We start from the raw sequence: 22461 nt of genomic DNA on the forward strand, positions 1-22461 counted from the left end.
GAGAGCCACACAGACACATGTACACACAGGCAAGGGACACACCATGGAGCAAGGCCCACGAGCAGACTGTGCCCAGCTGGGTGTGAGGTGCCCTCATAGAAGCCCTGGAGGCCACAGGCAGGGAGACGACATGCTCAAAGCTCAAGCAAGGATTCTATGAACAGCAAAACATCCTTCAAAAATGAAAAAGAAATTAAGACATTCCAGAAAAACAAGGAGCTTGTCCCTAGCACCGGCCCTATGGAAGTATAGTCCTCCTGGCTGAAATGGGGCCACCCAACAGTTACTTTAGCCCACATGAAGGAAAAACGCCCCAGAAAAGTAACAGGTAAATATAAAATACAAAACAAATGTCTTTGTTTATTGTTTCCATCCTACTAAAAATAACTGCCTAAACCACTAACTACATCCCTGCGTTGACAGGCACAGGTGGAAAGCTGTGATCTGAAGGGCATGAACAGCACAATGGGTGAAAGGGAAGGAGAAATACTGGAATATCAAGGCCTTCCCCAGTGGCGCAGGAGGTTGAGCGCCGCACTGTGAAGCTGTCCGCAGCCTCTGCAGCACCGGTTCAATTCCCAGCTGGCCAGGGAGCTACCCACAAGGTGCAGCAGACCTCACCTGACTCGCCCGCTGCTCCCCTCAGCAGTTTGTTTCGGTCTGTCTGCCTGTTCTGTTCCCCGCTCTGTCGCTGGTGAATCTTCTCAACCCCCACACCTCTGGCCTGTATCCCAGCTCTTGTATAAATAAATCTTTTTTTAAAAAATTAAGTTTATATTAATTTGAACTAGATTATTATAAATTTATAAGTTATTACAAAGTATTTGACAAACTGAACCCCTTTCATGATTGAAAAACTTTTTGAACTTAGAGAAGAATATCCTCGGGCCGCCCCTGGTGGCGCAGGCAGTTGAGCACAGCACTGTGGAACTGTCCCTCTGCCTGTTCGTTCCCCGCTCTGTCTCTGGTGAATCCTCTCACCCTCCTACACATCTGGCCTGTACCCCAGTTTTTGTATAAATCTTAAAAAAAAAAAAAGAATATCCTCAACCTGATAAAGGCGTTTCTACAAAAACCCCACAACTGTAATAACATCAAGCTTCCCTTGTGAGATCAGAACAAGAGAAGAACGTCCACTCTCATCCTTATTATTGAAAACTGTACTGAAATTTCCTGCCAGGGGAATCAGTCAGGAAGAAGAAATAAAGGGGCATCCAGATTCGAAGAGAAAAAGTAGAAAGTATTAACCTTGGATCTAAAAAATGCTAGGGAGGGCCTCCCGGTGGCGCAGCGGTTGAGCGCTGGGTTGCGAAGCTGCCCGCAGCCTCTGCGGCGCCGGTTCGATCCCCGGCTGCTCCCCGGCCACCAGAGGAGGGTCCCACATGGCGCGCAGATCTCTCCTGCCGCCCACTGCTCCCCTCAGCAGTGTCCTTCGGTCCTTCTGCCTGCTCTGCTCCCAGCTCTGGCTCTGGTGAATTCTCTCACCCTCCCGCGCTTCTGACTGTACCCAGTGCATGTATAAACAAAACAAACAAACAAACGAATAAATAAATAAATAAGACATGCCTCTATTAAAAAAAAATAAATAAAAAATGCTAGGGAACCCACAAAAAACCTAATAAAGCTAATACACGAGTTCAGGGAAGTGGCAGGGTCTAAGATCTAGATGCAAATATCAGTTAGATTCTATACACTTGCAATGAATAATCTGAAAACAGAATTAAAAAAACAGGATTTTCGAGCCTCCCCAAGTGGTGCAGCGGTTGAGTGCGGGGTTGCGAAGCTGCCCACAGCCTCTGCAGCACTGGTTCGATCCCCAGCCGCCGGCGAGGGTCCCACATGGCGCGCAGACCTCTCCAGTCTCACCCGCTGCTCCCCTCAGCACTGTATTTCGTCAGTCTGGCTCTTCTGTTCCCCGCTCTGTCTCTGGTGAATTCACTCACCCTCCCGTGCTTCTGACTGTGCCCAGTGCTTGTATAAACAAATAAATAAATAAACCTTTAAAAAAATAAAAAGGATTTTCAGCAAGAACAAGTCTACTCAGGAATACAGTTTAAGATCTGTACTACTTTCAATGGTAAATTTTAGGGTAAAGAATCTCATTTTTATGAACTAAAAGGCACACTGTTAATATGAAAACAGTCTCCAAACTGATGCAGAGTCAATGCAATACCTAGCAAGGTCCAACTGCTCTCTTCCCCCCTAAAATTAATAATGAATTGTATCAATGCTGAAAGACTCAAACGTCCTCATTTTAAAACTTTCTACAAAGCTACAATAACCAGGACTGTGTGGTCCTGGCATAGGGACAACATAATGGAACAAAACGGCGAGTCCAGCCATAAATCTTCACATTCACAGTCCTGATTTTCTACAAGGACACCAAGGCCATCAATAGGAAAAGCTCACTCTTTCAGCAAATCCTTTGTGGACAAGGCAAAAGAATGAATTTGAACCCCTACCTCACACCCCAAGCAAAAATGAACTCAGAATGGGATCACACAACCAAACGTAAAGGTTAAAGCTACTGTAGAAAATGCTTGGAGGAAAGCATGGGGTAAATCTGTGCAATACCAGACCAGGCAATAATTCTTACTCATGCAACCAAAGGGAAACAACAGATGAATTAGACTTCAGGCAAAAAGACAACCCACCAATACTTACAAATGTATTTACGAGAAGATATGATTTACAAATCCTATCTGAAAAGGGTCTAACTTCTTGAACACATAAGGAACTCTTATAGCTTAGGAATTAAAAAAAAGAAAAAAGACATGATTTTAAAATGAAGAAATAATTTAAAGCAGTATTTATTTGGCCAAAGACGACATACTGACTAGCTCGCCATCACTAGAGAAATCAAACCCCACTTGGACACCCACTGGGCTGGCTATAAAAGATAATACAAAGGACAGATGCTGGAAAAGCTCAAAACCTGCTTACAGTGATGCAACGTTAAGTGTAACATGGTGCTGCTGCTTGGGAAAACAGTGGGGCCGTTTCTCAAAGAATAAAATGCAAAGATGCCACATGATCCACTAATTCGCTTCTAGGTACATCCCTAGGAAATTGAAAACATAATCCCACACAAATTTCTGCGTGAATGTTATTAACAGCATTGTTCAAAGTAGCCAGAAAATGAAAACCACCCAAACGTCAACCAACTGAAGAAGGGTAAGAAGACACGCCGGTCAGTAACGGACCACTGCTCATCACAGAAGGGAATGTTGTCCCGCCTCAGGAACAAGGGCAGTGAGCCTTGACACCCACACTGAGTGCAGGAGACCACACACGAAGGGCAAATGTTTCATCGTTCGAGTCACACGACGGTCCAGGGTAGGCAGATGAGTGCCGGCCAGGGGAGGGGGAAGTGTGGAGGGGAGGGATGTCTAAAGGGACACGTTTTCTTTTGCGCAGTGATTAAAATACTCTGGAATTAGATGGTGGTGATGGCGCCACAATTCTGTGAATATACTAAAACCACTGAACTGTACCTATTTTTTAAGATTTATTTATGCAAGAACTGGGGTTCAGGCCAGAGGCGCGGGAGGGTGACAGCATTCACCAGCAACAGAGCGGGGAGTAAAACAGACAGACTGACTGAAATACACTGCTGAGGGGAGCAGCGGGCGAGTCAGGAGCCATGCCATGTGGGGATCTCCCTGGCCGGTTGGGAATCGAACCCACACTGCAGAGGCTGTGGACAGCTTCACAGCACTGCGCTCAACCCGCTGCACCACTGGGGAGGCCCTGAACTGCACATTTTTTAATGGCAAACATTATATGCAAATTTTATTGCAAAATTATCAAGCCATCCCCACCTTAAGAAGTCAAAATATGAACGGATTAAACCCAAAGAAAGCAACAGAAAAAAAAAAAACCCACTATGACACAAAAGTACAGTAAAACGGGTTTTGGCAAAACTCAAAGCCCAAAACTCATCCTTAAAGAAATTAACACAGAATCTTTCTAGTTCAGGTGAAAAAAAAAAAATCTAAAAAATGTGACAAAGTTAATTAAAAAGCCTAATACACCTGACAAAGTTAAAAAAAAAAAAAAAAGGGACAAGTTACCCATATCAAGAATATCGGAAACTCTAAAACCCTAAGGCTATGCTACATAAACTTATGCCAATGAAATTGAAAACCTAAATAAAATTAAAAATTCATAAGAAAGCAACTTACCAAAACTTACAAGAAAAAATAGGGCCTCCCTGGCGGTGCAGGCCCTTGAGTGCAGCGCTGGGAGCTGTCCGTGGCCTCTGCAGTGCGGGTTCGATCACGACCGGCTGGGGAGCAACCCACATGGCGCAGCCTGCTGCTCTCCTGGCTCACCTGCTGCTCTCTTCAGCAGTGGATTTCAGTCAGTCTGCCTGTTCTGTTCCCTGCTCTGTCTCTGGTGAGTCCTCTCACCCTCCCGCACCTCTGGCCTGTACCCTAGTTCTTGATGTATAAATAAACAAATCTTAAAAAAAAAGAAAAAGGGTGGCTATACCACAGCTATTAGAGAAACTAGCTCTGTAGCTGAAAACCTCTGTCAGAAAAACAAAACCAAAAAACACCAGGTCAGATGGCTTCATCAGCAAGTTATTCCAAAATTTAAGAAAGAAGTAAATTTTATGTAAAGTTCTTCCAAAGAAGAACCCATTCTATAGGAAAAACAGCAACGTCCCAATTAAAGCGGCCAGCATAATCTTGATACCACAAATATTTTAAGGCAGGAAAATTTACATGCTAACCTCATACTTGTAAGAACCCTAAAGGCGGGGCCTTCCCGGTGGCGCAGCGGTTGAGCGCTGGGTTGCGAAGCTGCCCACAGCCTCTGCAGCGCTGGTTCGATCCCCGGCTGCTCCCCGGCCACCGAGGGTCCCACATGGCGCGCAGACATCTCCTGCAGTCCGCTGCTCCCCTCAGCAGTGTACTTTGGTCCTTCTGCCTGTTCTGCTCCCCGCTCTGGCTCTGGTGAATTCTCTCACCCTCCCGTGCTTCTGACTTGTATCCAGTCCTTGTATAAATAAATAAATAAATCTTAAAAAAAAAAAAAAGAACCCTAAAGGCAACATCTGCAAACCAAATCTTGCAGCATGCTAAATAAAGTATACTATGGCCAAGTTAGGTTTCTTCCAGAAATAAAGGTTGGTTTTACATTTATATTCTTAACTGAATGCTGTTCCCATGTTTAAAGAAATAAACAGGGCCTCCCCGGTGGCGCAGCGGTTGAGCGCTGGGTTGCGAAGCTGCCCGCAGCCTCTGCGGCGCCAGTTCAATCCCCGGCTGCTACCCGGCCACCAGAGGAGGGTCCCACATGGCTCACGGACCTCCCCTGCCGCCCGCTGCTCCCCTCAGCAGTGTCCTTCGGTCCTTCTGCCTGCTCTGCCCCCGCTCTGGCTCTGGTAAATCCTCTCTGACTGTACCCAGTGCTTGTAAAATAAATAAATAAATCTTTAAAAAAATAAAGAAATAAAAATAAAGAAATAAACAGACGCAGAAATAACTGAAAGAATTTAATACTCAAGAATTTTTTAAAAACTTCTCAGCAAACTGAAATTAATTTATTAGGTAAAGAGTATCTCAAAAACCTTAGTCAACACACAATGGCAAAATGCTAAGAATTCCATCCCCACATTTTCTTCCCCAAAACTAGAAACAAAACACTTCTACTCAACACTCTAGGGGTTACTGAAGTCAATGAAATAAGCATTATGTTGGAAAAAGAATAAGGATTGGAAAGGAAGAGCAATATTGATAATATGCATACATGCTTGTATATGCTGAAAATCCCTAATAACCTGTAAGTAAATTAGCATTCATAAATAAATTTAGCATCATCATGAAATCTAATATAAATACACTAAAGCTTTCCCATGTACTGGTATAGAAGTAGGAGATAACATAATCCATTTACTTTATCAAAAAACTCAACCAAAAAAGTATCTCAAAAAAAAATCCATATTTCCTTAAAAAAAAAAAAAAGTTTAGGTATGACATCAAAACGCTGACTGTGAAGTGAAAGACCCAAGTTGTAACTACCGTAAAATAAAGAGCATACGCCATTTTTAATGGCAAACATTATATGCAAATTTTATCGCAAAATTATCAAACCATCCCCACTTTAAGAAGTCAAAATAGGAACGGATTAAACCCAAAGAAAGCAACAGAAAAAAAAACCCGAGGAGAGAAGGTGCGAGGACACCGCCCGGAGACACCGGCCATCCCTGCGCAGCCGGACACAGGACTCTGCTCCTCTGGGTGGCTGACCCCGCAGAAAAAACGCACACAGGCCTGCACACTCTCGAATATTAACAACGGCCAATGAGGACCTGAAAATGTTGAACCTCAGTAGAAATCCAGAAAACAAAACCAGAATCATGCTAAAGCACCACTCCATTCCCTGCGAACAGTCGTGTGAGGAAGGGAATACCCGAAGCTGGCAGGGAGGCTGGCAGGGACACACCCGGCTGGTAGGAAGTAAATGGGCACACACCTGGGCACATCTTGGCATTCTCTATGAATTGTGCAGATACTCGTGGAGAATGTCTGCACACGATTCATGCACAAGCATGTGGACAGTACCACTGCTGAACAGCCAAAACCCCACCAAGATTAAATCACAGACCATCTGAATAGACCAATAATGCATAAAGATTAAATCCGTAATCAAGTATCTTTCAGCAATGAACTGGACTTGATGCGTTCACTGGTGAAGTCTACCAAACATCAAAAGAACTAGTACCCAAGCTTCTCAAACTTTTCTAAAAAATTGAAGAGGAGGGAAACAATTCCCAATCCGTTCTCTGAAACCAGCATAATCCTAATACCAAAGACACTGCAAGAAAACTTGAACCAATACTTCTTATGAACACCGATGCAAACATTCCCAACAAAATACTCGTCAACAATTCAGCACACTGACAGAATTACGCACCACAACCAAGGGAGATTATCGCCAGTGCAAGGACGGCTCCACGGCGGAGCCAATGGAAACCACCACAGGAGTAAAACACGCTCCTGTCGCAATGCAGAAAGACCAGGTGACTAAATCCAACACCCTTTCTTGATTAGAAACACTCAACAAAATAGAAGAAAGCTACCGCTACATAATAAAGTCATACTCAATTATGAACATCATACTCGGTTATGACAAACAGGAAACTTTTCTTCTAAAAGGTCAGAGGTGCCTTTTTCACCAGCGCTGTTCAGCAGAGCATTGGAAGTTCCAGCCAGAGCAATGGGGCAAGAAATACAAGGCGTCCAAATGGAAAAGAGGAACAAAAACTATCTGTTTGCAGATGATACAATCTTATGTGGAGATAAACCCCAAAGACTCCACCAAAAAAGAAACTGCTAGAATAAACAATTTTATCAAAATAACAGCTATAACGCAAACACACGAAAACCAGCTGTTCTCTAGATACACTTGATCCTCGAACAATGCACGGAGGGTTAAGGGCACCAATCCCAATCTTCCAGGTGAAAACCCAGGTCTAACTTTTAACTGCAGTCATTTCTGGGTATCTTCAGAGTCTGGGGAGCAGGGAGCTTTAGGGCTCTGTAGGATACGCAAGTCCACAGATGCTCAAATCCTTTCTAGTCAGCCCTCCATACGCAAGGCTTCAACCAACCAGCTACAGACAGTTGCATCTGCGAATGCCGAAGCAGACAGAAAAAGACCCACGCGGTTCAGGCTGGTCAAGGGTCTACTGCACACAAACGACAAGTACATTACAAAAGCAATTCCTGGTGGCGCAGGCAGTTGAGCGCCGGCTGTGAAGCTGTCTGCAGCCTCTGCAGCGCGGGTGTGATCCCGGCTGGCCAGCGAGGGTCCCACATGGCGCGGCAGACTTCTCCTGTCTCGCCTGCTGCTCCCCTCAGCAGTGTATTTCGGTCCGTCTGCCTGTTCCGCTCCCCGCTCTGTCTCTGGTGAATCCTCTCACCCTCCCGCACCTCTGGTCTGTACCCCGGTTCTTGTATAAATAAATTACAAATCTTAAAAAAAAATTTCCTTTACAGTAAAGAAGATTCTTAGAAATTAACGTAACTAAGGAATTTTGTAGAAGACTTGTACAAAGAAAACTAAGAAACACTGCTAAAAAGAGTCAAAGATGATGTAAGAACAAGCACATTCCATGGTGACAGACTGGAAGGCTTAATATTATTAACAGCAAACCACACAGATCAGTCTACAAATTTCACACACTCTTAGCAGAAGCCCAAAGACTCCACGAGGACGTGGACCCCACGCAGCGCCCAGCCATGTCTCAGCCACCACCGGCCTCGCGCAGGGCCGCCACGGGGGAGGACTAGCCTGCGGACCCCCACCTCCCCGTGCATCTGGTGGAACACAGACAGCTCCAGCCCCCCTTGCTGTCCCTCATTTCCACTTCCATCTCCACTCGAACGGCGCCGGAGAACCACCAGCTCCCGACAAGGGGCTCAGCCTTGCCACCTTCCGTCCAAGTGCCTCCCTTATGCTTGGCTCGGCAGCGCGGCACCTACTCTCCTTCACCCAGAGGGGCGGCAATCACCTCCAGAGCTGCCTGGGCGGGGGTCTCCTCCTGAGAAGGCTGGCTCAGGCAGCAGCAGTTCTGGGGCCTCTTGGTAAGGGGAGGCCTCTCGAGCCAACTGCTGCTCCTTGCTTCAGTGCGCACTACTCTACGCGCGCAACTTCAGACCCTAATGGCCACCTCTGAGGCAGCTGCACAAGATCTACTCGACACCCAGTCACCGAAATAATTATTCTTCAGAGCCTCTTTCCAATGCTGCTTCATGCAAAGGGGACTTCCGGTTCCCTAGCCACCACCCTCTCTCTCACCAGTGCCAGCCACAGCGCTTTCCACACTCTCATACATGCAGGGACACCTTCCGACAGTTAACCACCCTGCAAATGATGAAGCCAAACGTCCGCCCAGATGGGCACAAGGCACAGACCTGCAGAGTCCCATGCGCCAGCCTGAAGCCGGTGAACTCGATGAAGCCAGAACGTGAGCTGTGCACTGTGAGGACAAGGCGTTTTCTAAACGCTGTTTGTACTCTAAGACATGTTTGCTGCAACAAAGCTAATGGGAAAAACCCACAGAAAAAGTACTCCCAACACCATCATTCAACTGGTCATTGAATTGATTACTGCAGTCTTTCTCTGCGCACGTATGCATCGTTAAGGCTACACTGTTTTGCGTGTCGCTTTTTTTCAGTCAGATTCTGTGAGTAGCCTTCTAAGTCATTAGGCAGTCTTTTGCAAACACCGAGTTTAACAGCTATCGATGGATTTGTTGTGTGACTGTGCTACTTCGAAAGTTCTGGAAGCTGCAGAACAGCTATTCTATGTGAGGTTACTGAACCTGCTGCTAAGTTTTCAAGTTAAAATGCAATGAGAAATAAACTTGTTTTTCAAATTTTACAATTCCAATTATTTGCTTAGATGGTAAAATTACTTTTGATCAGAAACTATACATTCAAGCTGTTTCTTAAAATGTTCTTCAAGGAGGGGGCCTCCCTGGTGGCCTAGAGGTTGAGTCTCAGCGCTATCACCACCACAGCCTGAGTTCCATCCCTGACCAGGGAGCTGACCCACAGGGCGCAGCAGACCTCTCCTGTCTCCCCGCTGCTCCCCTCAACAGTAGATTCAGTAGATCTGCCCTTTCTGCTCCCCACTCTGTCTCTGGTGAATCCTCACCCCCACCCCCGACCTCTGGCCTGTACCCCAGTTCTTCTATGCAAAAAAAAAAAAAAAAAAAGGTTCTTCAAGGAACACAGGTCTACTTCCCATCTATATTAATCACAAGTTTAGCGTCCTGACCTGGTTTATCAGGATTTCTTTCTGGGAAAACCAAGACCGCGCGCTCTGCTCTAGGGGCTCCCTGCTCCACCACATGTTGCCAAGGGCTGGGCCCTGGGCTAGCCTCTCAGCTGGGTAGGGTCTGGTGTGTGCGGACTCAGACACCCGTTACCTTGACCAGACCTTTCCTAACACTCCCAGAGTCCTCAAAAAAGCAGCATTGCTTCCTCGTCAGAGCCTCTGGAGGAGCGAGGCTTTCCCATTCTGTCCCGCAGGTGGGGAAACTGTCTACCGTATGGCACTGACCAAGACAGCCCAAGACCCCTTTCTTCACACTCCTCTTCCCACTGTACCTCTTGGATGTTATGTCCTGGCACGGTCCGCAGAGGCCAAGAAGTCTATGCCTGTGTATACCCTGCATACTTGCAGTCTAGTCTGGCACTGGGCGCCCTGACAAGCCAAGGTCACTCTTCAGCACGCCTCTCTCACTAACTGTGGGTCTCTCGCCTTGGCAGTTCAATAATCCACAAGAGCAAAAATACTTTACCATAAAACGTTAACGTTTCTAGCACATATGAAGCAACACAGTGAGATCTGAGTCTTCACTGATAGTCATTCTTATTGGAATAACAATGGAACTCATGTAAATTTCTCAAAAGAAAAAAACAACATAAAGGTAGAACCAGCAAATCCCTGAATTTTTAACTCAGCATAAATTAAAGGAGAATAAGGCTTAGCTCAAGACTCACTCAAGACTCACTCCAACTAACAGAAGCATGTATATATATATATATGTATGCGTGTATATGTATGTATATATGTATGTATGTATGTACCTACGTATGAATCTGGAGAAGACCCACCGGCAGCCCTCCCCACGCCCATGCCTGTCTCTTCTCCCCTCCTGTGCAACTTAAGAGAAACAAAGTCAGAAGTCAGTCTGATCCTTACTGAAACTCCAGGCAAACATTTGGCTGTTCTCTGGGAATCCTTGTGGGAATGATTTCCAAGGCCAACTTAAAAAATAAATCAAAGAATTTATAATAAAAAAAAAAAAGCAACTACCAGTCTTTGTTCTGAGAATCCCTACTGTTGCCAAATTTTTCTCAAGGCCCATTTTAAAAAATTAAAAATATGTTCACTTACATCTAAAATAACGCCAACAAAAAATACTCCATCAACATTCTTATAACATGTTTCAACTCCCACCAAAGATTATGAAACAATATTGGAACATCAACGCCTCCTTGGGAAAAACCATTTTCAGGAGATGTGCTTCTCCCCCAACTTGTGGAAAAGCCTAGATTAGGAAGGTGAGTGCTTGTGGCACGCACGCTCAAAAGCAGTGAAAAAGTCCCAGAGCGACAGCAGACAGGCAGGCAGCGTCGCCCCCGCAATGCGCTCCAGGCTGAGCTGCAAATGTAGGACACACCCGGGTTCTGATGTCTGAGTACTAAAAAAAGAACATTTTAGTAATAGTTTTAATATTGATTACATATTGACCTGATATTTGCATATGTTGGTTTAAATAGATGTTAAATTAATGTCACCAGTTTTAATTTCTTTAACGCGGCTACCAGAAGTAGTCATGTATGTGCGCCCCGCCGTGATTCTATGTGATATGCAGCCACCTCTGCCCTGCTGCTCCCCCAAGTCTGCTGGGTATCCTAAGACAGCTCTGGCTGGCTTCACCCACGAGAGACCCAATCCACCAGGTAAACTACACACGATTCAGGCTGTGCCTTCCTGGGCTTCCCAAGGAGGCTGCCCGGAAGCAGCCCCCGCACAGCTCTCCCACCTAAGTCACCTGGCAAGTGATCATGGGCTCCTCGATTTACAGGTGTGGTGCAGACTCTGCTGAAGTCCAGAGAGTTATCCAGGATGGCATTTATCCTTCGGAAGATGTTGGCATTGCTACACGTAGAAAGTGCTGGAGCGTCCTGGTTTTCCCAGCAATCTTTTATCCTTCCCGCTTCTTCTTCCTAGATACAGACAGAAAGACACTTAGGTTTCCCGCACTGCTTTGATGGGGACTTCGCGCCTCCTTTCTCCCACCCAACGCCTTGATGACAGCGACCAGAACTTGGGTTTCTCGCCTGTGTGTGAAGATGCAGGAGGAGAGGTCAGGTGAGCCATGCACTCTGCAGGGAAGACACCCATCGAATGGTAAGCTATTGCCTCAAGAACCTTCCAGTCTAATGGAAGGAATTAGCCTGGCATGACAGCAGTACCAAGAGCTTTAGAACCAGACTACCCACTTCAAATTCTGGGGTTTATCTCCACAACAGAATATTATTTGACGCTAAAAATGAAGTACTGATCCACATAGAGCACAGATGAACCCCAAAACATTACGTCCAGGGAGTGAGCCTGTCTCAGAGACCACCTCACAAGCAAAGATCTACTTCTCTGGGATGTCCAGGACCCGCGGGCCTGAGGGCAGGAGGGCTAGAGGGCAGCTCACGGATACAAGGTTTCTTTTTGGATTGCTGAAAATATTCTAAAATTAGACTATGCTGTTAGGCTGCAACGCCACAGACAGAGGAGGAGTCAGCCAGGAGTCCACGGAAAGGCTGACTTTAGGGCATACAGTGACCCCCCAATGCAGGTGCTTCAGAAGTTTGATCCTGCCGCTTAGGGGCAGGTACTCAACTGCGCCTCCACGCTCCCGTCTGGGCGACGGAAGTGCCCACCGGCCCTTCTGGTAAGTTCGCCGAGCACCTTCCCAAGGTTCCGCTGGGCACGGGGCAATAGCCATTTCCACAGCCGAGGACACACGTGATGACGAGAGGAGACGGAGTGAGGCCGAGAGCCACCCCAAAGGACGGTCCCCAGCGCCGCGCAGACGCACACGGCTCCGGGCGCTGGGGGAAGGAAAGCACCCTTCATCACGAGCCCGCCCAGCCGCCGGGAGCCAGACTTTGTGGTTCTCTCCCTCAGTAAAAAACGTCACCCCCTGCCAGGCGCCCAGGACAGTGGCCCAAGTGCCCGCGTCACACACAGGGCAGGGCGCGCAGCCCGTGCTGACACACGACGGGCAGCGCACACTGGCAACCTGCGGGCCGGCAGTCCACGGGGTCCTCAAAAAAAAAGGGGAGTCTAAGCGCTCAGGGAGAGAAAGGCTAAGGCCTGGGCACTCTCGTCCGCGGCAGGCTCAGGCCCCGGGGCGCCTCCTCCTGAGCATGCGGTGGGAAAGGCCCCTGAAAGCGCGAGGGACAAGGCACGAGCAGAAGTGCCCGAAACCTGGACTTCGCAGAACGTCTCCATCCTCTTCAACGCTCCAGTTCAATGGATTCGGTTTCTCAGTTTCACACCAGACACCTCCCGTCACCCCGCGTTCGCCCACTCGCTAGCCTGCACCTGCTACCCAGCCCTGACCAACCCGTACTGGGTTCAGACCAACGTTTCACCACAGCAGCCCCCGGCCTCGTTATGCCACGACTGCCCGGGAGCGCCCGCACACTTCTGCCGTAAAGTGCGATCGCCTGCAGCTTTTGTTTTTGAAAGTTTTAATTTGGTTTTTCACTAAAGGCAAGAAAGCAGGCTTTGAAGGTCGACCAGAGCCTTACCAGAGATCCGAAAGCTTCATACTACCGACGAGCGTGGCCCAATGGGAAGAACTACGAGGCCCTGCCAGCTGACGCATTTACCCCGCGACCGGCGGAAACACAGCCCGAGAGCGTGGCAGGGACGCCTCCCGCCCGCCAGGAAGACATGCTCATGGGGCACTGCTCCTGACAGCCACGTCACAGCGGGCGTCGCAGGAGTCGGCACTGGCATGAAGCAGCAGTTTCCCGCCTGGCACGGCCGGGATCCGCGCCTGGCACGCGCAGGGAGGATGCCAATCTCCAGGGGCCCCTTCCCACTGCTTCGCAGCAGCACAAGTACTTTGAACAAAACCTGTCCACCGCCTCAGGCCCTCCCGGCCCCGCTGACTGGGCACAGCTGGGGCACCACCCACTCCGGAGGCATGAGAACAGCACAGCGCTGGGCGCCGATGACACACTGCCCATGAACCCACCTCCTCAGAATTTGAGCAGTTCTCAGAGAACTCAACTTACCCGACACGGTCACGCTCACCAAGAAGTTTGCCTACTGCTCCTTTTAGCACATAACTGGACTTTGCTTGGTTTTTGCACCTGTGGCTTTAAACCATTACCTGCGAGCTCCAAAAACCTGAATCCACACAGGGTGCCTAAGTTTGCTGATTCATGAACAAGATCCCCGAATTTTTTACTTTGTACTATAGGACAGATCTAGAATCGCCCCACTTGGAAACTCTGGCTGTCTTCAGGCGCACACGACCTGGGAGCTGCACGCGCTGCACAGCTACTCCTCCAGGTCACACCCCGGCTAGGGCGTTTCCGCTATCCTAAATGAAGGGCCAAGACTGCCGCCTCCGCTGGTTTCCACGCAGCTTGCATTTAATCAGCAACACAATTCCTAACTCACGCCCTCCAAGACGGCCCTGCCAGGCCCTAATGGGCCCACCTTAAGACTCCTGCCCTCAGGGTGCCCAGGTCACCTGCTCCAGAGGGGGTTTTAAGCCTGGGATCCTCAGATTGGAACCTACGAAGGTGCCAGCAAAACTGTGTTCACAGTAAAAGCTTTTCTAATTAATCAGATGTTTTACAGGTATTGGTCTTGAATAACTTGTGTTTTAATTAAAACACAGCAACAGAGAGCAGAGAAGCAAATTTAGATGCCCCCAAAGAAGCAGCGCCGACAGGTGCTTCGCAGCGCACCCTGGCCGCTGTGGTGGTGACAAGGCCGGCAGAGCCGCAGCAGCAGCAGCGGACGCGGAGTCTGAGTGTTCCCTTTCCTGCCACGATTTTGAGTTCAAAATCCTTCCAGGACAGAGCTAAGTGTCATTCAGACCAAAGGCGAGGACATGGGCCGGGTCCCCCTGAGGAAAGGCTACGGTTTCCTGATGCCCTGTTTGGGAGAATATAAATCCAAGTCCAATTTCCACGTGTTCACTGGGCACCTTTGTGGCTGAACCTTGTAACTCTACAGTTGTCAAGAAACGCCTCCCTCTGTGGGACTTTCTCCAGGCGCTCATCTGTCCATTCTTCACCCACTGCCACTCCACCCGCAGCCTCCTGTGCGGCAACGTAAGGAAGAAAAATGTATGAGAACGACCCATTTGGACTCCTAGTTCATAAACACTAAAGAAGCTGCTAGGCTAGATGCTGAGCTTAGAGAAGCAGATGAAACAATCCTCGCCCAGGAGAGCATTAACTATGCAGGAGAAACAAATCCAGTTCAGTAGAAAATGCTACAGAAAAGAGTAAATGAAGATGTCTGGAATGGTTTGACAACTCAGACTTTTAAAGCTAGAGAAGAACGAAAAGGCAGAAACTGAGTAAGCACGTGCGGTAACAGCGGAGCGGCAGCAGGGAGGGGACAGCAGACGCAGCAAGCTCCAGGAGAGGGCGTTAGGGCAGGGCCAGCCAGGAGCCCAGAGCCAGGTCTCTGTCACCTGCAGAGACAAGACACCCCCCACCCCACCCCCAGCTCGCGAGTCCCTTCCATCTGCGCCACCCGCCAGTCTGCGCGTGTGCCAAGGGTCCCTCCTCTCCCAAACCACAGCCTGACTCAGAACATCCCAAGCTGCTGGTGACTTTCTTCTGCTCTGCCGCCACCAACCTTCCAGAAAACATGGCATCTTCACCTCCTAACCTCCCATCCATCCTCTCACCCCGCCAGAAAGACGCCTCCCCACAAAAGGCACCCCACACCTGCTCCTACGCGAAGGGCTGCACACTCGCCGAGCCCCACCAGGACTTCAAGCCTGGCTCACTCGGAATTTTTAAGGCGCTAAAGGGCTACTCAGGGAGCACATCCTCCCCGCTCTCTCTACTTTCCTGCTGAGTCCTCAGTTCCACGGGTACCTGTAAGACCCGACATTCTTGGTGCTCTATAAACTCAGTCTGGGGGGAAGAAATCATTTCCGGGACAGGTGTATGAGAATGTTAAGGGAAGGTTTAATACCAAGCCTGCTCAACAACATCCTGGACTCGCGGCCGCTAGCTGCAGCTCTTGCCACACCGACCTATCCACTGTAGCGGCCTGCACTGCAGCGCCACACCTGGCGAACCGAAAGAGGGGGTGTCTAACAGCCCCCAGGATAGGACCTGGGCATGTGCAGGTACACAACACAGACACCTAAGAAAGGCAGATCCAAACAAGACCTTCCATGGGTACTTTTACCACCTCGAGCACGACCTCCGTAAATGGCAGTGAGTCCTTCGTTAACTGCTGAAATTAAAGTCCACATTCACGCCCATTCCACCTCTTCTCATCAGCCACTCACAATCACTTAAAGAGGGGCCTCCCTGGAGGCGCAGCGGGGTGAGCACCGTGCTGTGAAGCTGTCGCAGCCTCTGCAACACGGGTGCAATTCCCAGCCAGACGGGGAGAAACCCACATGGCGCAGCAGACCTCTCCTGTCGTGCGCTGCTCCCCGCAGCAGTGCTTTTGGTCCTTCTGCCTGTTTTGTTCCCCACTCTGTCTCTGGTGATTTCTCCCACCCTCCTGCGCCTCTGGCCTGCACCCCAATTCTTGTATCAATAAATAAATCTTAAAAAAAAAAAGATCTGGGGTATTAAGTTTGGGCCAGAGAGAATTCCACATGAGCAAAAACCAAAGAACCACAAATACCTAACCTGAAGCCTGGGGACCCAGCACCAGGCACACGCTCCTCACATGCCAGGGCCATCCAAGGGCAGAGCATAAAGATGCCCCAACCCCAAGCGGTTGGCATTTGACAGGAACACACGCATGCAAGCCAGCCACGTGCTCTACGGGAAGACCCACAGAAGAGTGGCAAGCACAGCAGGGCGGTGCACAAGTAAAAGGTTTTGCCAAACAGGCACAGAAGGGGGCGGGCAAAGGCACTAACCCCGTAAGATACAAGAAGCTATAAAAAAGGGACACTTTTAGGCAACATGAAACACCATCTTGCTAAAATTTTCAGTGAAGAGCAGTAACCTATGCCCAGCAATGGCACTGATGTGCCCTTATAAATATGCACCTGAGACAGGTATGTGTGCCTTGCATGACTGTAAGGCGAGCGCGTCAGAGTCTCGGCAGTTTTATTCCTTATACCTGAGATCTGAAGAGAGACAAAAGTTAGTGCTCGCGTGTTGGGGGCCCAGGTCCTCCCCCAGGTGCAGCAGTCACTAGTTGGGCTCACAGGACTCTATCTGCACATTCATGTTCCACAACAGCCAGAAGGTTCAGAACAGCACCCTCAAAGGGCACAGGCACCGGGGCAGAGTTAGGGGTAAGCCAGGGGCAAGATGCAAGTGAGGCCACAGGGCACAAGCACAACCCCCACAGCGAGATGTGCCGCCTGTGAGGGGCGGACGGCTGTGCTTAAGCCTCAGTGCCCAGGACTACTGCTGAGGGCAGATCCCCCAGGCAGCCTCCGCATGAACACACCCCACCCCAGACTGCGGGAGGGAGGCAGCTCCCAGCAGAAGACACGCTGGCACAGGTCAGGGACAGCAGCCACGCTGGGACTCAACATCCACATTCCCAACCACAAAGGACACAGGGCGCCAGGCTGAACGTTCCCTGCACAGCCATTCACAGATATATGGCAAAGCGCTTGCATCTGCAGCGTCTTCAAGATAGTTAACCACACCTGTAATGCAGAACTAAGAGCAAAGAGGAGCTTCTGCACTGCACTGCGACATGTGAGACCTGATGGTGAACTGAGCGGGAAAAGGCAAGACCCAAAGGAGTCCCCACTTCATGGGTTCATTTCTACACAGTTCAAAACCAGGTAAGGTCGAATAACGACAGGCGACGAGCAGTCACACGGCAGAGCAGGACAGCAGCCGCCCGGCGCGGTGCTCACTCAGTACATGAAGGACAGGCCCACAGGCTGCGTGCTTCCGCGGCGCCATCTGCTGTACACACGCCCGTCACTTCTGGAACCCCCCCCGCAGGGTCAGCCTGGACACCGCGTGGAGCGAGGGCTACAGACCCTCTGTGGCCCCAGACCCTCTCGGAGTCCACAAAGCCAGAACTAGTTTGTTAACATTGAGACACCCGCCCCCGGGGACAAGCGCACGGAGCAGGGGCGCCGGGAAGCTGCCCACCCCACCCCCCCACGCTGCGAGCCTCATGCATGCAGGCCCAGAAAAACACTAACGTGCTCTTGAGTACAATTTTACTTTATTAAATCTTGACTCTGGAGTATGTGTCTTTAACATTCCCTAAAGTAGGAAGCCAGCTGAAGCCTATCTGCTTCCCGCCGGATCGGCACGCCTCGCTCGAGGGCAAGCGTGACCGAGCGTCGGAGAATGAAGAACGGGCCGGAAGGACGGTCATCCGCTTTGGGTACCCGGTAAACGTTCTCTTGAAAACTAAGGTAGTTGCTTTTAAAAAATAAACACCAACACTTGTTGCCAAGGATAACACTTGAGCTTTGAAGAAAATCTGAATTCTGCCAACTCTCCGCCTGCCTCCGCAGGACGCGCCCGCTCGCAAGCCCACGGGCCTGCCCCGGCGGTGGGGGCCTGGGGGGAGGGGGGCCGCATCCGCAGGAGCGCCTCCACGGCTAGAAAACATTGCAGAACCGAGACGAGTGGGGGGCGACGGCGAGAGTCTGAACGCCTGCGTCAGTGCCCCCCCATTCCAGAGCCACAGTGACCTGCCCAAGCCATGAACGCGTCCCTCCCTTTCTTCCAGCTGCATCTCTGCGTGAGGCTCAGTTTACTTCACTCGAAACACAACAAATGGAATACATGCAGCGGCAGACGGGAAGACGCGGCTCCACGGAGAGATGTTCGGGGCGGCTCGGAGCTCAAGACACTCCCGCTGGCAGACCACCGGCACACCTCCGGCACGGCGCTCGCCCTCCAAGTCCACAAAGAACTCACAAAACTCAACGAGGCACAAACAAGCCAATGAAAAAGTGGGCAGACGCTGGAGACATTGCTGCAAAGAAAACACACAGATGGCGGCCGGGCCCACAGAGATGCGCGCCCTCGCTTAGCACATGGAGAACGCGAGCCAGGGAGGTGCTCACCTCACACCTATCAGAGTGGGGTTCATGGCGGGGGGCGGGGGAGGAGGAGGAATACAAACTGTTCCACCATGGAGGGCAGTGCGGAAATTCCCCCGAGATCAGAAACTCTGGTTACGCTACTCCTGAGTATTTCACTGAAAAACACAAAAATGCCAACGTGAGAGGATCCACGCCCCCCATGTGGGGCAGTGTGATTTACAGCAGCCTCCACGCGGAGAGCGCGGGCAGCCCATCAGTCACCGAGCGGCGTGGACACACAGCGGGACCACACAAGCGCTTGCCACATGCAACAAGCTAGAAGGGAATGGAAGGTATTATGCTTAGTGAAATAGGGCAAGCATTGGGGTACGGAGAAAACAGATCAACAAAGTAAAACAAAAATAAATGTGTGGACTACAGACCAGTCAGCGGTTACCAGAAGAGCAGGGGAGAGGGGTGCACAACTCCAGGCGAAGGGGCCAGCAGCACGGTCGAGAACAGAGCGGATGCAGCACCCAGACTGGCTGCCGCTCAGCGCGTACCTGGAGCGCACCTGCACACCTGGAGCGCCCCTGCACACCTGGAGCGCTCCTGCACACCTGGAGTGCACCTGCCGCAAGCATGCAGCGGACTGCGACTCTCACGGATTTTTGTTTCAGTAAGCGTGCTAACGCACGCTAATTTATTATTAAACGCTTAAGTTACTTACTTAGTTCGATGTTCTAGTGGGCAAACAGACAGCCCACACTCAGCACAGAGGTGCGCTCCGCGGTGTGAGGCATCCTTGGAAATATCTGAGGCCCACACGCCCAGCGATCAAGAGACAGACTCACGCCATCTGCGTGGACGATGACTCAGTGGCGCTGGGTAAGTCAGAAGGGAAAAAAAATGTGTGCTGTTTCCCATTTCCGTGGAAGGGACAGGAACAAAGGCAGGGTGGGTAAAGGACGAGCATGCCTGCTGCCCACAGAGCTGAAGATTTGAGGGGGCGGCGCGGGTACAAGGGATTTGGGTCATGGGTCCCGTGGTGGTGGGAGCGCTTCGGGACACTTAAGGGGAGAAGCCAATTACTGGACAAAAATTAACAACGCTGCAAAAAATAAAAATTGGAGGCCCATAGACTTACGGAGCAGGTGATGAGCACTGCGCTTTTTGAAAAGTCTTATAGGAACACCCAGAAAGGAACGAAAGCAGCCCCCAATCCACAAAAGGACGTCCAGCACAGACTGTGAGTCAGGGGCGAAAGCCCACCTCCAGGAGGGCAAGGGGAGGGCAAGGAGGGGGTTCTCACCCAGGTGGAAAGCCAGGGCTGGGCCTCCCGAAAGGTCTGAAAACAAAGAGGTGTTGACAGGGCAAGATGAAGGGGTGGCGGGGTCCTGAGGGGCTGAGAAGATGGGCTCGGGGCACGGAACTGCTCTCCCAACAGGGAGGACGCAGCAGCAGTCACCGGAGGGGGCGGGCCTAAAGGCCAGGCCAGCACCTCCAGGCCCCGCCCTCGTCCCCCACCAGGAGCCAGGGTGCGTCCCGCGGCCGCAGGGACACAGCTCAGGGACACTGAGAATCTCCCTCAAAACTGACCTGCTGGCACTGGGACTGGAATCAGGATCCAGGCTCCAAATCTCTCCTTTCAGCATGAAGGCAGCCTGAGAAACTGGGGGAGGGGGCAGCTCTGAGCTGCCTGCTGTGCCCCAGGCGCCTGTAAAAGGCAGCAGCACGGCTTTGAGAGACCTCCCCGCAGGGGCGCCAGGGAGCCAGGGAGCGGGGCGGCAGGGCCAAGCAGCACTGCCCTCTTCCAGGCGCCAAGGGAAGCTTGTTTCACCGGAAAGCTCCTGTCTGGAATGGCGCAACATCGCACAAGCTGGACAGGCTCCGGGAAAGGCCCTCTCACGCAGAGCTCCTAGCCCATGCAGCCCCCAAGACAAGGGTCAGGAGCAGGGAGACCGCTCCAATGGGGGCTCCGCCTGTTAGGGGGAGAGGATGTCCTGAGCTAATCCCATGCCGGGCTTTGTGGACTCCACCCCCACGCCAGTCCAAAGCCATCAGGACATTGGGAAAGACAAATCCCGTCACCGCCAAAGGGAAGGTGGCTGGGACCTGAAGGTGGGGTTAAGCAGCCAGGTTGGTATAAAGTCAGACACGTGGGCTTTGGGGGTATCCCTTTCGGCTCTCTGGCTCAGAGAGTGCCTTTGGGTTTCCAGGTCTGGCGGATTGGGTCGGACGCATTTAAGATTTTATCTCCCTATTTTCTCCCTGAGTTGTCCATTTCCTCATTTGCCCGTCCCTTGGGAACAAACCTTTCATGACCCTTTCGTGTGTGCCCGCAGTGGGGTATTCATAAGTCCCTTTTAAGCGCGCGGGTGAGGACCCACAGCCAGGCACCCCGTTTTATATTGGGGCTGCTCTGGAACACACACAGAGGGGTGGGTGTGACTGGGTGCACGCTGAGGAGAAAGGGGAACAGCATCCAGAGGACGGGAAGTCACCAAGGGGGCCACGAGCAGCACCCACAGCAGCAGCCGCAGTAACGGAAAAAAACGGGAGCAGCCGGGGAAGATGCGGGGGCCAAGGCGGACAGGGCTGCTCGGAGCTGGCAGTGTCTCCACGGCAAGCTGCACGCATGCGTCTGCCTAGCAGCCCTCTGGGGCCTCCAGTGATTTTTTAAAAAAATTAAAAACAAAACACCAGAAACATTTCTTTCACCCCAGAGGACACAACTGTCTAGTGAGAAAGACACAGACAACAGACTAATTGGGTGGCAGGGACAGAATCAGACGAGCTTGGCCCCAGGAGATGAGGATAGGGGCGCATCGGTTGTTTTTAGACGAGTGCCCGAGGCAGATCAGGGACAGCAGGCCAGAGGCAGGGGCCCGACGACAGAGAGCAGAGCTCCACCTCAAACCGCATCACCTGGAGGAAGCCCTGGTGCTTACAGGGATTCTCGGCCCTCTCCCCCCAAGAGAGCGGGATGAGCAGGGAATGTGGCATTCGGGAGGAGGGGCAGCCAGGGCAAGGAAAGACCCGACCGGAGGAAAACTGGGGAGCGATGGTACCTGATGATCCAAGTGGAACTTTTAAGTGAGATCGCCAGAGACTGACAGAGCAGGGGTGGAGGTGTGTGACGTCTAGAAATGACACTGGGTGGGAACTAAGGAGCCCGGGGGCAGTTCTGTCATCCGCTGGTCGTTCAAACGTGAAACAATTCCTTTCCGCTCTACATGCCTCCTCCTCGTCAGGGATGACCAGAAAGTCAGAAGGCATTACCTGAGCCTGGTAGCAACTCCAAGTTAAAGCTGGGGGAGACAGGTACCAAACACCTTTTGAGCTTCAAAACAACTCCGAAATTACAACTTAAAAAAAAAAGTCTCCAGAGAAAGCACAGGCTCGGGAGACAGATGGTGTCAGAGCCAGGAGCCGGGAAGACAAAGCAGACTGCAGAGAGCACAGGTGCTAAGTAGGCAGAGATTAAGTGTCCTGTCAAAAGACAGGGAAAGCGACCTGCCCTGGCAGGCGCAGCTGCTCCCCCAGAGGGGCTGCTCCCACACCTTGCAGAGAGGACGGGGAGGGTCTGTGCCTCAGCACCCGCAGTCAAGCTACTCCCAGCGTCAGCCGCTCTGTGCAACCGCGACCCACTTTTAGCACACAAATCAACCCGCAGGCCCGCTCTC

At 50.9% G+C, this 22461-nt stretch overlaps 1 protein-coding gene across 6 annotated transcripts in view; it reads right to left on the bottom strand.

Annotated features, from left to right (window-relative positions):
- Window positions 1–22461, bottom strand: part of CPEB1 (cytoplasmic polyadenylation element binding protein 1) — a 63809-nt gene that overhangs the window by 37793 nt on the left and 3555 nt on the right. For 3 of the 6 annotated variants that reach the window (XM_037509943.2, XM_054694716.1, XM_054694717.1), the window contains exon 2: window positions 11582–11756. In XM_037509943.2, the coding sequence (XP_037365840.1) occupies window positions 11582–11756 (175 nt within the window). Of the gene's footprint in view, window positions 1–11581; window positions 11757–12427; window positions 12589–14761; window positions 15062–22461 lie in introns of those variants that run through there. The other 3 variants (XM_054694714.1, XM_054694713.1, XM_054694715.1) reach the window with 2 other exon arrangements.

This window comes from Talpa occidentalis, unplaced genomic scaffold (genome assembly GCF_014898055.3).
Source record: "Talpa occidentalis isolate TD23 unplaced genomic scaffold, MPIMG_talOcc4v2.1 talOcc4.14, whole genome shotgun sequence".
In the NCBI taxonomy this organism is placed as follows: domain Eukaryota; kingdom Metazoa; phylum Chordata; class Mammalia; order Eulipotyphla; family Talpidae; genus Talpa; species Talpa occidentalis.